Here is an 18,520-nt window from a genome sequence, read left to right as displayed (position 1 = left end):
GCAGAGAGAGAGGGAGACACAGAATCCGAAGCAGGTTTCAGGCTCTGAGCCGTCAGCACAGAGCCCGACGCGGGGCTTGAACTCACGAACCACGGGATCATGACCTGAGCCACAGTCGGACACTTAACCCACTAAGCCACCCAGGCACCCCATAATGTTACCATTTTTTTAAATGTTATCATTTTGTAATGTATCCTTTCAGAAATGTTTTATGTAAAGAAATACCTAAATAAAGAATACCTAGATTGTTTTTCCCCAGTCTTTTACTTTATTCAAAAGGAGGATCCTCTTACATGGGTACATAAAGAATATCCTCATTTTTGTTGTTCGTTTCTACTCTTTTCTTTTTTATTAAAGTATGGGTGACACTCAGTGTTCCATCGGTTTCAGGTATACAACATCGTGATTTCAGCAAGTCTATACACTATGCTCTGCTCACCGTAAGTGTAGCCACCATCTGTCACCACACAACGCTATTATAATACCATTGACTGTATTCCCTCTGCTGTACCTTTCATCCCCGTGACTTATTCCATCCTCATTTGTTTTTATGGCTTTACTCTATGATGTATCAAAAGGTACTTTATCCAATTTCCTATTAATAAACTTTCGTTTTCAGTGTTTCCCCATGCTGCAACAAAGAGGCTTATAAACAGGCACACAGCCCTTTAAGCTCCCACTGCCCCTTATACATATTCCTCAGTAATTCTTTTTTTTAAATTAAAAAAATGTTTATTTATCTTTGAGAGAGAGAGAGAGACAGCAGGGGAGGGGCAGAGAGAGAGGGAGACACAGAATTGGAAGCAGGCTCCAGGCTCCCAGCTGTCAGCAGAGAGTCCAACTGTGGGGCTTGACCTCATGAACCGTGAGATCATCACCTGAGCCGAACGCTTAACTGACTGAGCCACCCAGGCCCCCCTTCTCAGGAATTCTTAAGCAGGGGTTTGGGACACCTTAGAAGTCAACAGTGGACATAGAATTCAGGGAGATCAACTCCAGAACCCTGGAAAATTGGAAGGAAAAAAAATTCCATCTTATTTGCACTAATAACCTCTAACTGAAACTAAACATTTCCCTCCATGGTGAATAAAGGCAACAGACTCATAGTACTTGTTAGTAATATCCATAGCTCTCTCACATGATTGAAGGTAATTTGAAACATCATTTACGTTCATTCATACTTTGTCATTGTGGTAATAAAGGAAAACTGTTTCTCTACTCACAACCCTTATGACACCAAACATGTGGGCTTTTCCCCTCACATCAACCAATTTTCCAACAACCTGTACACAGACTTGGTGTCCTATAATTTTATTCAATTCTGATACTAACCACACGGAGTTGGTGTGAAATTTTGCAAGTTAAAGGGCTCAGTCCCACAAGACTGCCCTCAAGTAACAGATGCCAGTTACAGTCACGGGTCTCCAGGGGACCTACGCTTCTGTCCAACTTGGCTACAAAGTAGGGGGTTCCCACACCACCTTCCTCAGGTTGGGTAATTTGCTAGACAAAACTTGGAAATGACAACTCAAAGGTAATTGGCTGACAAAACTCTGAAACATTTACTTACGTTTACCAGTTTATTACAAAGGATATTATAAAGATACAGATGAACAGCCAGGTTAAGAAGCACATAGGGCAAGGTCTGGAAGGGTCCCCAGCTCAGGAGCATCTGTCTCTGTGCAGTTGGGGTGTGCCATCCTCCAAGCACAGGGATGCGTTCACCAACGTCTGAACCCCACAGTATTGGGATTTTTAGGGAGACTTCATCACAGAGGCATGACTGATTATTAACTCAATCTCTAGCCCCTCTCACCTCTGTGGAGGATAGGGGATGAGACCAAAAGTTCCAAGCTTCTAATCATGGCTTGGTCTTTCTGGTGACCAACCCTATCCTATCCAGGAGCCTACCAAATGCTGCTGTGAACATTGGTGTATACATAACTCTTTTGAGTCATTGCTTTCAATATTTCGGGGTATATACCCAGGAGTTTAATTGATGGACCATATAGTAATTCTATATTTAATTTTTGATTAATGTTTAATTTTGTATTTACGTTTATGCATGTAAAGGTTATTCTGAGAGGAGTAGTCTGGCCGAATCCCGCACACTTTAGTTTGCATGCCTGTCTTGGCCACTAGATGGAGAACTTCTTAACAAGGGCTGCCCTGCTCCTTCCTCCCCCTCGGTAACTCACTCCATGGTAGATAGTAAATGCATTCGGCTGCAACTGGGCGCCTTGCGTGCCAGCCACTGGCTGTGTGCAGGCGATACAAAGGTGAAGAAAGTACCCTAAAGGAACTCAGCCTAAAGGGAGAGTTACGCCTGAAGATGACTGATTTAAAGGCGCCCCAACTTCTGCCTGTGCCGCTTCCTAGATGTATGACCTGAGGCAAGGTAACCTTCCTTGGCCCCAGCTTCCCTATCCATAAAATGATCTACGTCATCCAATCAGCTTCCATTACGAAAATGCAGGGTAGCCTTTAATCACAGTGCCTGGCACGCGTTAGGCATGCAACAATTGTGTCCCGGTTACCTGCGGTAGCGAGATAAAGTGCTGTAGGCAAACCTGCCTAGAGGTTTCTGGTCGGTGCTTGTTTGGGGAGTGGTCAGGCGGCCCTCTCGCGCCCTGGACCCCTCCACGCTGGAAGCGGGAAAGCCCAGGGAGCCCACCGAAGGCTGTCCCTCCGGCAGGCGCCGCTTCCCCGCCCCCCGGGACAGTCCTGCCTCCGCGAGCTGCGTCGCCGGCGGTGCGTTGCCGGCCGTCCCCTCGGTGCAGCCCCGGGGATGCAGCTCCCCGAGAGCTGTGCTGTACGCAGCCGCGGCTGTTGGTCCTCCGCGCCGGCAGGCGGCGCTAGGCCGGATTCGGCAGGGGGCTACGCCCCGACCGGGCTTCTCTCGGCGGCGGCGTACGGTCGTCCCGCTGTCCGCGGGGCGGGGACGCGGCGACGGTGGCGGCGGCTCCGTGTCGCCGGAGCCGAAGCGCGCAGGCCCGTCCTGGCGGTCGGGGGGCGGGTGGGGCGGGGGCGCCATGTGGTTCATGTACGTGCTGAGCTGGCTGTCGCTCTTCATCCAGGTGGCCTTCATCACGCTGGCCGTTGGTGAGAGTGCGCGACCCGGATCCGCGCGGGCTCCCGTCCGGCATCTGTGCTGGCCGGGGATCGCATCTCGAGGGTGGTCGCTTCACGGGTCGCCGGAGCCACCCGGGGGACTTCTGTCCGGTGCTCCGGGCCCTCGCATCTCTCTCCTTCCTCGTCCCGTCAGGTCTTGCCCTCTCTTGCTGAACCCAGCAGCCCTCGGGACCGCGGGTCCTTCCCGGTGTCACAAAATGCACCCCGGCAATGCCTGGGAGTGGCTAACTCCATTGCCCCTTGCCCGAGCTCGCGCACTGCCAGCCGCTGCGGGTCCCACCCTCGCGGGCCTACGGAGCTGAACTTTTCCAGGCTTATCGCCGCTCTTTCGCCTCCGGCCCTTTGTACTGCCTACTCTCTCGGAGTTTGACACGCTTTCTCTTTCCATCCGGCTGGTTCCTACTCTTGGTCCCAGCTGAGATGTCATCTCCTCAAGGAAGCTCTCCTTATGGGGTTTGGTGGTGCCCTCTGCTTTCTCGGAAGTAGGGCTTATCACACTGGGATCATCTGATTCCTTTGCCTACTACCCACCTACCCACGCTGGGTCAAGGAAGGGACCTTGTCTGTCTTATTCTGTACTCTCATTACTCAGCCCGGCACCTGGCCCGTGCCGGGTGCCCACAGATACTATTGAATGAATGAATGAACTTGTCCTTTACGAACCAGAGGTTAGCATTGTGCTGAGGCGTCAAATACAGGCTTCCATTCAGTTTTATGAAGTCTCCTTAGTTGCCCTGACAGTTTTGCTTTGTCAGGGGAGGACACCACATGGGATGTTTGGTTTTTCCTTACGTGCTGGAGTTCGAGAAGGGTCAGTGGGGACCAGCTGCAGAGAGAGGAACGACCAGGATGGTGAAGTGACTCTGGCTAATGTTCTCCCCACTTGTTCCTCTTCTTAACCCCCTCAGCTGCCGGACTCTATTACTTGGCAGAACTGATAGAAGAATACACAGTGGCCACCAGCAGGATCATAAAATACATGATCTGGGTAAGTGGCAGATTTCCCAGGATTTCCCCTCTTTTGCCTCCAAAGGAGGAAGTGGGGAAAGTTTGGCATGGATGATGAGACCTGTGTCCCTGCTGTTTCCTGAGGGTGCCACCCCTATCCCCTCGACTTGCACCTGGGCTCCTGAGTGTGCTGTCTGGAACAGGTGTTCCCTCACCTCCTTCCCCAAGTGGCATTGCTTCACTCAGTTCCTTCAGGTGACAGCTGAGTGCCATCTCTGTTGACAGCACCACGGCCTGGCCTTTGCTTGGTTGTTTCCCATTGTCTGTAGCCCCTTGCTCTGCTCATGGCATTTAGAACTAAGAAGGACCTAAGGACAGTTTTGAGTACTTGAGTTAGAGTACTCATTGCCCTCTTTCTGACTGGGTCAAGTGGCTTGTCCTAAGAGAGGGAAGCCTGCCCAAGCCCTGCCCTCCGGAGCTTTCATGGAAGGCTTCTGTTCCTGAGGACACAATCCTTGCCATTGATGTCAAAGCTACCAGAGTGCCTGCTGGCGCGGTCAGATTCCTGCCGGCTGCAGGAAGGGCCGGGGATGGGGCATATATTTGGACGGGAGAAGCCCAGTGCTGCTCAAGTCACCTGGTGTCAACAGCCACTCTGGGCACGGCTTGGGGTGGAGGGTTAGTAGTGGAGACAAGACCATAGCTCTCAGCTCTGGGTTCAGGGGCCTGGTTTGTGGGTGTTGCTATAGGAATTATAGCTTCATTCCACCAACTGCCATTTGTTAAGTGCTGACAGCTATAAGTCTTTCAGAACAGTGTTTTTTCAAACTGCAGGTGTCATTCATTATTGGGTTGTGTAATCAATTCAGTAGGTCATGATCAGCATTTTAAGGAAAACAGAAAAGACTAGAATTGAAATTTGAACTTTGATCTCTAAACTGTTTTCTTTTCCCTTATGGTGGGTTGCTGTCAACTTTTTGAGAATGGCGTGAAAAGACGCTGCCCTTTGGGAGCAGAGAGACAAGTTGGGGAGGCCAGACCTGTGACTGTGAAACAGGAGGAGACTGAAGCATATGAACCTAGTGTTCCCCGGAGTGGGCTGGGGGTTAGTGAGACCAAGAAGGCTGCCTGGAAGAGGCTCCCTGCACTGTGTACCTCTGGTTGTTTCAGTTTTCCACGGCTGTGCTGATTGGCCTCTACGTTTTTGAACGCTTCCCCACCTTCATGATTGGCGTGGGCCTCTTCACCAACCTCGTCTACTTTGGCCTCCTCCAGACCTTCCCCTTCATCATGCTGACCTCGCCTAACTTCATCCTTTCGTGCGGTGAGAGGGGGCAGAGTTGGGGAGGCAGTTGAGGTGGTCGCATGTGCCCAGCTCAGTCAGGCGCACTGTGGGGATATAGAGAAAAGAGGCAAAACCACTGAGGTCCTCCAGGAGGCCAGGCTGATGGGGAACTTGGGGTGCTCACACTTGAGGAGCCTAGAGTGAACCTTGGCTCTAGTGACTAGAATTTGGGGGGATGGGGTGGTAGGGGTGGGATACTCAGACAGGGAGGGCTTTCCCAGGGAGGTAAATTTGAGAAGGGAGAAAAGGTGAGTTTGCTGCATAGTCATGGCTCCTAAGAAACCACTTAGCCAGGAAAAGCCCAGGGCCCCACCCTGGCAAGGCAGGTAGCTCGCCAGCTAGTCGTCTGCCCCGAAGTCTTAATACAAGGGTCTGTGGGTCCCCCTGCAGGCACCTGCCTTGGGGTAGACAGACGTGTTTGGAGGACCCTGACTTTTCTGTTTTTGACCTGGCACTACTTTCTGGTCCTGAGAGTCATTTCTCCTCTCTGGCCTTAGCTTCTCAATCTGTTTAAAGATGATGGACTCCAGTGACGCACGGTAGACGATTATAGATATTCCTGGAAAAGATTCCGGGAAGTGTTTGGTTACCAGGATTGCCTTTTCTCCCATTAAACATTACTGGTCATCTAGCCTTTGGTCAGGATATGAGATGTAATTGGGGGTTTCTTAGAGCCACTTTACTATTTCTGTGGGATAATCTGGAAAGAGAATGTTATCCATAAGGAGGGCATAGCATTAAAGCAAGGACTGGCCTCTTCCCTGAGCATCTTGGTTTGATTCCACCAGAGGATGTGTTCAGTGGAGGTTGGTGTGGGGAGTCTGGAGACCAGACCCCTCCTGCATCTTCCCAGGGGATAGAACCCTCCCCATCCCCCCACAGCAGCAGGCCCTCTTGGCTTCCCTTTGTCATTCCCCCGACCTGCCCTTTAGATGCCCGAGAGAGTTCGTCTGAAGATGTGTGGGCATTAGGCACCATCTGTCTTCCAGTTTCGCCTCATTTCTAGAGTATGGCTAGGTATGGTGGAGCTCTCCCTTAGAAAGGGAGACACCAGAGAGGAGGAAAGAGAAGCAAGACATGGCACTGGACTGTGAGGTGTTTGTGCGGGGCGTTCAGTTTGAGCCTGCGCTTTGTTCTGGTGCCCGCCCTTCACCTCACTGTGAGAACAGGCAGGGATGCCTGTCTCTGAGCAGCCCGTCCCCGGGATCTACACGTCACCTCTCCCTCCATGAATGTGGGTGTACACTAAGGAGGTGGGTGTCAGTCCAGAACATACGAGTTTAGACCAGGGAGCCCTACCCTGGGACAGAACGAGGAAGGGCCCCTTCCCCCAGAATCTGGAGGATCCCTAAAAGTGTGCCTAGCAAACTGTGCCCTTTTATTCCTGAGGAGAGAGAGCCTTTTTATTTGAGGCCCTCTCTCTGCTGCCCAGTTCAGAGTAGAATCTGTTGGCAGTATGTTTGGTACCTGCACACCCATGATTTCCTGCACCCACGCCCATGGGAGAGCACTCTTCAGGACTCACGTCCACTTCAAACCAGGTTGATTGTCACAGTGCTTTGAATTATGTAACATTAAAGTCTCATTTTTTAAACCATTCAAAGAGCTTTCTTAATGCCTTCTAATTTTGCTCATAAATGCCTCCTGCAGTGGGCAGGCAGGAGCTAATGCTCCCATTTTAACAGATGGAAAACTGAGTTCTGGAGGGTGGTGTGCTTGGCTTATAGCCATACTGTGAGATGGGTGTAAAATCAGGACTGAGACTCAGGGCTCCCCACTCCCAGGGGCCTTTTGAAGGTTAAAAGTCTAGCTTTACGTTATTCTCCCCAAACTGACTGACTCTTCATTCCCTCAACAGGGCTAGTGGTGGTGAATCACTACCTAGCGTTTCAGTTTTTTGCAGAGGAATATTATCCTTTCTCAGAGGTAAGAAGTGTTCAGTACGTCGAACTATTAGCAGGGCCAGGGGAAGTAAAGGGGACTTGCATTATTTGCTTTGTGAACTTAGCTATGATTTGAAACAGTCTATTTAGGGATAACACATTTAAAAAAAATAATACTGATGATTTTAGAAAGCAGTGTGGATGAGGAGCAGGGAACCCTTTGGCAGAGGTGGGGAGGACACTGCTCTCCCACAGGAAGTCCTTTGGTTCTCCCAGGATCACCTGAGGTCAGGATGGGGCAGGGGGGTGGCCTTGGCTGATGCACATCTCACGGGGCTGGGCAGGTTGCGGTCCTGAAGCCCGGCTCCTCCCAGTGGCCCGCCAAGCCTTTCTCCTCTCTGGGTCCCTCCACACCCTGCTGCTGCAGTTCTGGCCCTTGGGAAGAACAGGGTCACTGTTTTGGGGAATATGGGTCAGCCATGGTTTTGCCCTTCATCTGCCTCCTTTAGTTCAGAGGAATTGCTTGTCCTAGTGACCAGGATTTGGGGATTGTGGTCACACTCAGCCATCCTCAGCCTTCACCTTTCCCCACTGAATTATCTCCGTGTCTGAGGTTGTCTTGTCTCTGCTTCCTGGGCCCTGGCCTCCTTCAGAGATCAGGTGTGGGGCCTTCTGTGCACCCTTGAGCGCCTCTGTAAGATACACGGTGACCATGTCCGGCCCACCCTTGGCACCTACGGGGCACCCTCTTTTCAGTGTCTCTTGTTGCCAGGTCCTGGCCTATTTCACTTTCTGTCTGTGGATAATCCCGTTTGCGTTCTTTGTGTCGCTGTCGGCTGGGGAAAACATCCTGCCCTCCACCATGCAGCCAGGAGGTGAGAAGGGGTTTGTCAGGGGTCATGGTGGGATGACACCAGGAAGACCTGGATCTACACGGGGAGCCAGAACCCAGCCCTGTGAGGGAGACACTTGGGCTCCAGGTGGGGAGAGCCGTGTTCACACTTAGACACACACACTCATCTCCCTGCCTATGTCTCCACAGATGACGTGGTCTCCAATTACTTCACCAAAGGCAAGCGGGGCAAACGCTTAGGGATCCTGGTTGTCTTCTCCTTCATCAAAGAGGCCATTCTACCCAGTCGTCAGAAGATATACTGAACCCCTTGGGGAGGGGATGTGGGAGCAAGATCAGGAGAGTCAGGCCCCTGGGCCTCTGCACTAGGTGGGGGCCGTGAGCCTGGAAGGCACCTTCCCCCAGCCCTGGCCCTCGTTCCCTTGACTCTCCCTGAAGCCCTCGTCCCCACCTTCCTCGAGGGGCTCAGCTTGGCTCAGATCTGACGTTGCTAGAGGGCGTGACCTCAGAGGGCACCGGGGGGATGGCAGAGCCTGCTTAGCCAGGAGGCCATGGTCCACCTGGTTATGCGGAAGCTGAGCTCCCTGTGACCCTCCTGCCGGCTTCTGTGGTGGGTCAGGAGGTTCTGGCTCAGCCTGGGCAGGCGGGGCAGGGGCCGTGAAGCTGGAGAGCAAATAGGGATAAGTTCTCTGGGCAGATGGCCGTGGGGAGGGGCCATGGCTTGGCACTTCCAAGAGAAATCGTTTTTGCTGTTGAACTGTGATTTCTGTCCAAGTGCTGATTCCCATTTGAATAAAGATTCTAGGTGGCACTGTTTGCCTTAATACCCTGAAAGTTCATCTCCCTTTCTTCCTGTTGCTCTTCTGCCCTGGGCTGGACGGGCTTTTCTGTTCCAGTGGCTCCTTTTCTGGGTTTGGGTCTTGCCCTCTCGAAGGGACTGCTGTCATGGCCTTTTGTGGGAAATGAGCAGCGATGAGGAGCTGAGGAGCTGAGCCAGATCAGGGGAGTTGGGGTGGAGGCGGCCTTTCTCATGCCCCCTCCCTTTTCATCCACCTCTTCTTTACCTGCGGCTCCATGGCTGTCACAGCTGGGGACAGAGAGGCACAGTTTGGGACTGGGTTGGGTTTTCAGAATATCTGCAATATCCTACTTGCAAGTCTTCCCCTGGGGAAAAGGAGTGGTTTCTGGCCGAATGCTGTCTCAGGCCTGAGGAGAAACGAAATAGAAATTGGCTTCCAGGCAGCCTGGGTTACAGCCTAATTTTTAAGAACTGGGACTGAGGGGAGAAATGGTTTGTCACTCTAAGAGCACACGAGGGCTGGCCCTCTCTTCTGTGTGCTCTTGGCTCCTGAGGAGATGACCTCAGTCTTGTAAGAAGGCAGGCCAGATCCTGGCACAGACCAGCATATGCTGACTTTGCACTCCAGCTACAGTGCCTTGCAAGTACTCAGCCGTACACGTTGGCGTGCAGCCCCCACGAGAGCCGTTCCTAGCCACGTCCTCTACCTCAGAGCGAGGCTGGCGGGTGCGGAGATGGACAGGGCACCTGTGGTACCTTTAAGCCGGGGAAGGCGTCTGTGCTTGAAATTTTCTATATCCTGCCTCAAGTCCCACCACAGCCCCGCATCTCCTGACGTTAGTGTTTCCTGTTCTCTTAAAAATACCAGCCTGTCCCTTTCCCTGAGAGGAGTAGCACATTTTGGGTTTTTCTTGGTGGGGAGGAGATGGCCGGGCCTTTTTATCCTATGCAGACAAGGGAGGACAAGGTGGAAGACGCAGGAGGCCGATACCATCTTCACTGTGGGTCAGCAGCTGGCCCTGCTCTCCCTTGCCATCTACTTCTTTGTTCCTCACCATGATGATATGGCTTCTCGCCTGGGGGTCGCCGGTGGCCTTGTGCTAAGTCCTCTCATATCCTACTGGATCTCGGCAGCATCTGACAGGGCTGACCACCCCCAGCTCCTTGAGTTGCACTTTACTGGCACTCCTCTGCCTGGTTTTCCTCCTACCTCTGGCTCTTCCTTTCAGTTTCCTGCACAGGCCTCTCCATTTGCCCCCCACACATGGGGTTTCTCAGGGTTCTGTTGTGGGCTCCCTGGAGGAGCCCATCCATGCTGATGGCTTCAAGGACTCTTTGCCAAGGAATTGAGAGTTGACCTCCAGCCCCGATGTCCCTCCTGGTCTTCTGAACTACATAGTTCTGCCTTTGGGTGCACAGACAACTCTCATGGGCCAGAGGGCACTTGTTGCTGTCCTCTGTAAACCTGCCTCTTTTGGGTACCTGCTGTGGCCCCAAGACCTCTCAGGAGCCAGACCAGAAACCGGCTTTCTAGCCCTGCTTTCTTTGTCGGCCCCTCCCCACCCCCATCCAGTCTCTAAAAACTGTTGAATTTACTTTCCTAACATCTCTTGATTCAAGCCACTGCCACTGTCATCAACTTATACCTGGATTATTGTGACAGCCTCCTTCTGCTTCTCTGTCCCACAGCCAGAGTTGTCTTTAAAATGTATAGTTGATCAGGTCACTCCCTGGCCTACAACCTTTCATGGCTCCCTACTGCTCTCAGGATAAAGTCCAGACCCCTTAGCATGGCTTGTGAGACTTGTGATATCTGGTTACTGCTCGCCTCTGGTCTCATCACTTGCCACCTTGCACCATGTGCTCCAGCCTCCTGTATTCAGAGATGCCACTTTGATTCCCCTTTCTTCTGCTCACCTGGGTACCTTCTCAACTTAGGTTTCATTACTTCTGAGCTCTGTCCCCTCTCCCCCCCAGCACACCACACAATTCACTCTAGGCTTACTTGCCTGCTTACTGGTCTATTTCCCCACTAGACTGTAAGCTCCTTGAGGGCAGGGACTGTCCTTCAGTTTTTGTATCAACAGTGCCTGGCTTGGTGCCTGGTACATAGAAAGCACTCAATAAATGTTTGTTTAATGAATGATGTGTAGTGATGTGTACAGGGGATAGCAGGGGATCCAGGATAGCTACCTGGAGGAAGTGCAAGTGCTTCTATAGTCTCGAACTGAAGCCACATGTCCTCCCTCCTTTCCCCCGAGATATGCTGCTTGTGCCTCCCTGATCTACAGAAACCCTGAAGGACTTAATCTGAACAGGAGGCAGAATTTTCCAGCGGTCCCTCATCCTGGAAGCCTTGTTCCTGGTGGGCTGAGAGGGAGGGGAGGTATTGGGGACACCCAAGTGTCACTTTTACAATGCTAGGGCCCAGGATAGAGACTGATACCCACTCTGAGGCCTTTGCCCTAACTTAAATCTCCTGGGGGGGGAAGGGGGTCCAAGAAATTTCTTTGTGGAGAAGGGAGACCTGGGATATAGGCTTTTGTTGAGAGAAGCTCAGATCTTTGCGCTGGAGAGTGGGAAGCCTGTGGGCACTTTTCTCCCTGTCCTCCGTCCACACCATGAATCACATCTCAGCCTCCGTTGGGCTGCCTCAGGTAGAGAGCCTACCAAAATAAGTTTATGGGGGACTTTTCAGGTAGGGTCGAGTGGGGAGCCTTTGATGGGCTTGCACAGCTGCCAGGAAGGCTTCATCAAATGTCTCGCGCAGGTTCATGGCCAGAGCGTCAGTCCAGAAGTTGTTATTACCCAAGTGCCGCTTCTGGGGCACATCCTTCATGCTGACAGAGCAAAAGCCCTGGGGCACTTTCATCCTGTATAGCCGCACCGAAGGGTACAGCTCTTGGACTATCACCTCGAAAGGCAGCTGGGGCACAGGTGCCACCTGGTTGCCGGCCACTGTGCACAGTTTGGCACTACCGTGCCTGTCGGACCTCACCTTGAGGAAGCTGCGGAAGTCATGCTCTGAGCTGGGGTCTGGATGCACACCCAGGCGGATGCCCTGCGTGTAGCCGATCTGGGTGGTGGGTGATCTGGCAGGATTGTTGCTAACATTCCATGACTTGGGCTGCCTGACCATGGGCTGCATGTAGATGGGCGTGTGTGTCCTCAAGGGCTGCAGCTTGGGCCGCGGTGTCTCTCGCAGGCGCGCCTCTGGGGAGGGGTAGAAGCTCTTGGGAGGCCTCAGTCCCTGGTACTTGGTGGCCTTGGAGAGGGCCATAGCCTGGCGTGGGGTACAAGGCTCTCGCTTGGCGGTCCGGATCAGGGATTGGCCTCGGAGCAGCTGCTTGCAGTGGAGCCACTTCTTGAAATTAGCTTCTCTCAGAATTTGGTGCTCTTTCTGCAACATCAGGGTACAAGATAGTTGTGGAGGGCTGCCCCCTCCCCGCTTCTGTGGAAGGGGGCCCTGTGGCTATAGCCCTCAAAAACCTCAGGTGTCATTGGCCACCCATCATACAGTGCTGCCCCAGGGGAAACCTAAGTCTGATGGGAGGAACTCCTGCCTTATGGGAGCCCTTGTTCTGACAGGGAGACAACTATTACCCTATGGGAGCCCCTGGGTTGATGGGGCAGATAGACCCTCTCCCATAGAGGAGACCTCCAATCTGACACAGCCTCTGCCCTAGGTCTCCAGCGTGAGTGGGAGATACAGTCCCTGCCCTATGGGGAACCTCAAGTCTCATGGGGGAGACAAGCCTCCACCCCAGTCTGGTAGTGGAGATATGTCCTGCCCTAAGAGAACCTCTGGTTTGATGGGGGGAAAGGCAAATCCTTGACTCTGGAAGGAGAAAGAAAGGTTTGGAAGGTCTGGAACCAGGGGAGTCGATCTGGGCAGGCTTCTTGAAGTGGTAGGCCTTGTATGTCAGGGTATATAGTTGGCTGGCTCTTTGCACCAGGTGGTGATGACTCAGCCTACCTCTCTGTTTCTGCCTCTACTAGAACTGAACCTTCAGCTTGTCACAGAACTGCCCCCTTTCCACACCCTTGTTTCAGTGTCTCACTTCCCAGATTGTTGCTAAGCAATCAAGTGGTATGGAGATTGACCCAGCTTGGGAGATAGGCTCTGATTAGGCTAAGCCAATCATAATAATTCCATCAGCCTTGCCCCAGACCCAGGTCAGCCAGCACATGGCTTTCCTTTACCTCTAGGGATTGGAGCAAGAATGGACATACGATCCAATGAGGCCAGTAAGAGATAAGGGGAGAGCTGCAAGGGGCTTCTGGGAAAGTTTAGAGTCATGGGAATGGATGAGCTTTGCCTCCTCTGGGCACATGGGACTGGGTGACACTAACAACAGAAGAGGGTAGGGTTGAGAAAGCTGGAGAAAAATGCAGCTGGAACCAAGCTGGAGTACTGGATTTTGCCAGGCCTGATGCCCTCCCCACTAATGGATTCACTTAGGATTCCCAGGATCTTCTTTTTGGTTTTTTGGACTCGCATCCTATATAATGACACCTGCTTAAAATCCTTTAGCTACTTCCCCATTCTTCCCCAGCCCGGGTCCATGATAGATCTGAGCCCCTGCCAAGTCTCTAGTTTGTCAATCTCCAACTCACATCTGATCCCCTACTCTCAGCATATACCACATTCTCCTGTACCTCTAGGCCTGTCCACAGGGCTGTCTGTTCCTTCTGTTTGGTTACCCCTTCCCTTCTTCTTATGGCCAACTGCTGCCCATCTTTAAAGATCCTCTTAAGCATTATCTCTCTGGCATCTTCCTGGACCCTTCCTCCTCTGTGGGAATATAACCCACCTCCTTTACTAGACCCTAAGCTTCTTGAGTGAGGGGACCACATCTCATTTTTCTTTGGTGCCTCAGGGTCCAGCAGGTTCCTAGCACAGAGTACAGTGTCTGTTGGAAAGGATGCATATTTTTAAGATTTTATTTTTAAGTAATCTCTACAATCAATGTGGGGCTTGAATTCACAACCCTGAGATCAAGAGTCACATGCTCCACGGATTGAGCCAGCCAGGTGCCCCAAAGGATGGGTCTATTTAACCAATGTGAATCCCAGTATATGCAGGGAATGGGTCTCATTAGAGATTTTCCTCCTAATCCAGAAGGAGGCAATGCACTAGGGAGGGGTGCCATAAATTCTTGCTAATTTAAGCTGTATTTGCTTTCTAACACAAAACAAGACTTTTGACGTAAAGGAGTGGCTTTTAAGGGTGGAATTTCAGAGGATGGGGAGAGGGAGGCTTTTTCTGGGTGGGATTGCTACCAGCCACTCTTCTAAATAACTGTGCATGTGAGTGCACTTGTCCTCTGCTCACATGCTTGGATAGCAGTGGCTGCTGGGAACCCCTGTCCACCCCTCCCACTTACTTGATACTCAGTCAGGTAGTCCTGTTCCATGAGGGCCAGCTGGTCCTTGAGCATCTTCAATTTCCCCATCTCACAAGCAAAGTCCTTCTTGTCCCGTTTCCACATGGCATCCTTCAAGAACCTGGTGCCAAGGTAGGGGTGTGTGTCATCCTTCTGATGACTGAGCTTTAGCCAAGGCTGGGAAGACTGGCTGCTGAAGGCCTGATATAGGTGAGAGGAGCCACCAGAGACACATTCCTCCACTGCTCAAGGCCCCTCTGACTAACTACTGTCATTTGAGGTGAGAGAGGAAAGTGACTGATGGTCTGATCACCACCCTCCTGCTGAGGACCCAGGGCCTCTGGGCAAGGAAGGGTAATGCTAAACCCAAAGGAGTGAGGCCCTGCGGAAAGCCCTGGGAATAATATCCTGGGCAGGAGTCTCCTCAGCAGACTTCTCTCCCAGCCTGGACCCCCCTCTCAAAAGTTCTTAGGTGAGGGCCCCAGGGGAAGGGCGGCAGGCTGTGGGTGGTTCTCACTCTCTCACCTGGCACAGTCGCGGTGATTCCATATTTTGCAGTAGTCGATGGGTTTGCAGCCCATGGCATCTCGAGCATGGACATCGGCCCCATTTTGCACCAGGACCTTCACACATTTCAGCAGGCCCTGGCAGGCCGCCAGGTGGAGGGGTGTGGAGCCATTGCATGTCTGACTGTAGAGGGCCCCACCAGGGGGGAAGAAGGCAGAGAGGAGGGACAAAGGGCATCTGCCCATCAGAGAGGTGGGCAAACTGGCTTCCAGACTTGCTCTGCCACCAGCCCACTGGGTGACTCTGGCACATCCCTTCTCCTCCCTAAGCTTCAGTTTCCTCAACTGTGGAAGGAGGGTTTGGACAAAGTGAATGATAAAAGTCTGATTATACGGAAATGCAACTGTTAAGAACTGCTGGAAGAAGAGCTGGGTTGGCTGGAGCTTAGAGGCACTAACCTTACTGGTTCGTAAGTCAGTCAGCCCTCCTGTACCTACCCCTGCCTGGCCATGACGCACAAGGCCTGAATGACCTGAGCCCTGCCTCCACCTCAGCCTCATCTTCTGACCTTGCCCCACTCTTTGCCAACATGTGATCTTTGCGCATCATATTCCCTCTGCCTGGGACACTTTTCCCTGGTTCTTTGCATGGCTGGCTTGCTCCCAGCTTTCAGGCTGCAATTTAAATGTCATGTCCTTAGAGGTGACTTCCCCTTCCAAGATGGATCCTCTCCCTGCCTCTTTTACTCACCACCTCATCACCCTGTTTATTTCTTGTAACCACTCACTACATTGTCATTTTGATCATTTATTAGTTAACTTCCTGTCTGCTCCTGCACTAGTATATCAGCTTCATAAGAGCAGGGACCGTTTCTATGTCTTCACTGCTCTATTCCTCAACTCTGGCTTGGCGCTCTGTGTATACGAATGAGTGCAGTCCCTCATATGCCATCCATGCCCTTTTCATGTACTTCCTCCATTATCACAATAGTCTCATGTCATCCTCTCAAATTTCAGTTGAAAACACCGAGGAAATAGTTCCCAAACTTTGCTGCAAATTAGAAATACTTGGGGATATTTTAGGCTTTCCAAGGCCCAGACCACACCCCATACCAATTTCAACCTTTGATTGAAACCACAGGCACTGGTATTTGTGAAGCTCCACAGGTGACTCTAGTGTACTGACAAGCTGGGGAACCAGAGCACTGAGGCTAAGGGTCGAGTGGCTTCCCTGAGGTCTTTCCGTTTGCTAGCAGATGGCAAAGCTGGGATGTGAACTAGGCCTGTCCTCTCCCAGAGCCTGATCTCCTTACCACACTATGTGGGCTCGTTGGCTGCATTATGTGGGACCCAGTCCTTGTCACCCCATAGCCCTCTCCCTGTCCTGCATGGATCTGCCTACCTGGAAGTGGGGTTCCTATCTGCCCACGCTCCAAGACACTTTCTGGACACAGGCTGGACTCACGTGTTGAGGGCCGCCCCTTGCTTAAGCAGGTAGTGAATGCAGGGGAGGATCATGGTCTTGTTGTCCTTGTGGATGGCCAGGTGCAGGGGTGTCTGGCCATTGTTGGTGGGCAGGTCCACGGGAAACTTGTACTCCTCTACCAAGACCTTCAGGCATGCAAGCTTGCCACTCTGGGCTGCGAAGTGGATGGCAGTGAAACCCTGTGGAGACCAGAGGAGGGCAGGAGAAGCCTGAGCAGGGCTCACGACTAACCTAGAGAGCAATTCCTTAGGATTACCCATCCCTCTTCCCTGACCCCCAGGGATCCCTTGCTCACACTCCTTTCCCACCCCCCAGCCCCATATGTGCGCACCCTTGCTGGCTGCCCCCAAATGGCTCTCCCACAGTAGCAAGGTGAATTAGGACAATCTACACAGAAAAGGACATCTGCGGATGCTGCATAGGCACATCTTTGCCAGGGAACAAGTATGTCAGGAGATTTTTGTGAGTGCAGAGGACTTCAGGTCTTGCCCCCAAGCTCCAAGGCCTCACCTTGTCATCTGCCGGGATTTCCTCACGGTGCCGACTCAGACAGAACCGCAACCATTCCAGGTTGCCCAGCGCCGCCGCGTACAACTCGTAGTAGCTCCCTATGGCCCTCTTGTCCCACTCATCCGGGTTAGAGTTGTAGCGCAAGTGGAGGGTTGGAAGCGAGGAGGTGAGTGAGAAAGCGGAGTCCCGGTCTGGGCCGGAAGCCCTGCAGAGGGGACGTGCGTGACGGCGAGGGCTGTCACTGAGCACCGGGGTGTTTCTGGAGGCCAGGCCAGGGTTCGCTGGTCAGCAGGGCAATGAGGAAGCCACTGTCCCCGGGCACCTCTCCGGAGGCAAGCCCGGACCCCAGCCCGGCTCTCGGGCTCCTCGGGCTCCTGCACAAGGCCCCCACTCCAACTGGGCCCTGCCCCTCCTGGGAGGCCCTGCAGCCCGGGACCACCTCATCCCCGGCTCACCTGGGCTGCTTGGGCGACGAACCACCCCAGGAGACCTTGTGGGAGAATTTCTCCGCTGGCGGCATGGCGACACTTGTTTGCGGGGACTGCCCCCGCCCGCGCCACCCTCCCGAGGGTGTTCGAACTTGCGCTCTGGGCAGCACCGCTCCTCCGAGGAGCCGCGCCACCTCGCGGCTTAGTAACCGCCGGCTCCCGGGCGGCGAAGACACGTTAGCGTCCCTGGCTACCTCGGCCGGGCAGGCCGTCTTCAGGAGATCCTGCCGCGGGATTCCCGCCGCCCTTCGCGCCTTGGAAACAGCATCAACCACACACAAACCAGAAGACACAGAGGTTTTGTTTCTGATTATAAAATTAATAAGTGCTGATTGCAAAAACAGAGAAAAAGATGACGAGAAAATCAGAATCCAACCACCCACAGAAACCACAGTCTGTTACGATACGTATGTACATATCATACAGATATTTTTTTGGACTTCTTTTCGTTTAGTGTTTTATCATGAACTGGCCCCCACTGTCATGCCACGTACTAAACGTACATTATGACGCAACCGCAACACAGCATAATGGACATGCTATCATTTCACGTGTGCGTTGGAAAACAAAATGATTCATCTTGGTTGTTTCCTTAGGATGGATTCCTGGAAGTAGAATTACTAGGTAAAAAGGAATGAACATTCTTAAAGGGTTGGTATGTGTTTCCAAACTGCCCGCCAGCAAGGTTTCATATTCATTTACACTTCATTTTTGTTTTTTAATGTTTATTTGTTTTTGAGAGGGAGAGCGCATGCGTGCATGAGCATGATCAGGGGAGGGGCAGAGGGAGAGGGAGACACAGAATCTGAAGCAGGCTCCAGGCTCCAAGCTGTCAGCACAGAGTCGGACCCAGGCTGGAACCCACACCAGCCCCCATGCAAGAGACCTGAGCCGAGATCACTTAACCAACTGAGACTCGCAGGCCCCCCTTCATTTATACTTCTACCTGCAGTCAAGCAGGTTCACTGCACATCACCTGTGTGACTTTGGATGAGTTACTTGACCTCTGTGTCTTAGTTTCTGCACTGGCAAAATGGGAATAATACTACCTACCAAACAAGGAGGGAGGGAATTGGAGCAGTGAGACTGGGCCAGCTATCTATGAATTTGCTATTATTAAAAGCAAATACTTAAACCATCATCACAAGCACTGAATAGTATGACTTCAAATAAACATTTGTTA

The 18,520-nt window shown here is 52.3% G+C and overlaps 2 protein-coding genes across 5 annotated transcripts; one reads left to right on the top strand and one right to left on the bottom strand.

Moving 5' to 3' along the window:
- The first annotated feature begins 2,230 nt into the window (after positions 1 to 2,230).
- Positions 2,231 to 11,103, top strand: TEX261 (testis expressed 261). Of its 3 annotated transcripts, none has more exons than XM_011281228.4 (6): positions 2,231 to 2,398; positions 4,041 to 4,120; positions 5,251 to 5,404; positions 7,284 to 7,351; positions 8,081 to 8,183; positions 8,351 to 11,103. In XM_011281228.4, the coding sequence occupies exons 1-6, from the start codon at positions 2,380 to 2,382 to the stop codon at positions 8,464 to 8,466; spliced, it is 540 nt and encodes a 179-aa protein (XP_011279530.1). In that variant the 5' UTR covers positions 2,231 to 2,379; the 3' UTR covers positions 8,467 to 11,103. The 3 variants fall into 3 exon arrangements, with proteins under 3 accessions (XP_011279530.1, XP_019682939.1, XP_003984153.1); XM_019827380.3 differs by lacking the exon at positions 2,231 to 2,398 and adding an exon at positions 2,968 to 3,102 and having other exon boundaries at positions 8,177 to 8,183; XM_003984104.5 differs by lacking the exon at positions 2,231 to 2,398 and adding an exon at positions 2,968 to 3,102.
- ANKRD53 (ankyrin repeat domain 53) lies at positions 2,458 to 18,509 on the bottom strand. Of its 2 annotated transcripts, XM_045054355.1 has the most exons (7): positions 17,305 to 18,509; positions 16,850 to 17,054; positions 16,319 to 16,518; positions 14,873 to 15,037; positions 14,348 to 14,468; positions 11,959 to 12,360; positions 2,458 to 5,469 (listed from the first exon to the last, which is right to left on the bottom strand). In XM_045054355.1, the coding sequence occupies exons 1-7, from the start codon at positions 17,367 to 17,369 to the stop codon at positions 5,461 to 5,463; spliced, it is 1,167 nt and encodes a 388-aa protein (XP_044910290.1). In that variant the 5' UTR covers positions 17,370 to 18,509; the 3' UTR covers positions 2,458 to 5,460. The 2 variants fall into 2 exon arrangements, with proteins under 2 accessions (XP_044910290.1, XP_003984226.3); XM_003984177.6 differs by lacking the exon at positions 2,458 to 5,469 and having other exon boundaries at positions 11,604 to 12,360.
- Between the last annotated feature and the right edge of the window lie 11 nt (positions 18,510 to 18,520).

This window comes from Felis catus, chromosome A3 (genome assembly GCF_018350175.1).
Source record: "Felis catus isolate Fca126 chromosome A3, F.catus_Fca126_mat1.0, whole genome shotgun sequence".
Classification (NCBI taxonomy): domain Eukaryota; kingdom Metazoa; phylum Chordata; class Mammalia; order Carnivora; family Felidae; genus Felis; species Felis catus.
The sequence above is the reverse complement of the archived record's forward strand: the minus strand, read 5'-3'. Positions and strand labels throughout refer to the sequence as shown.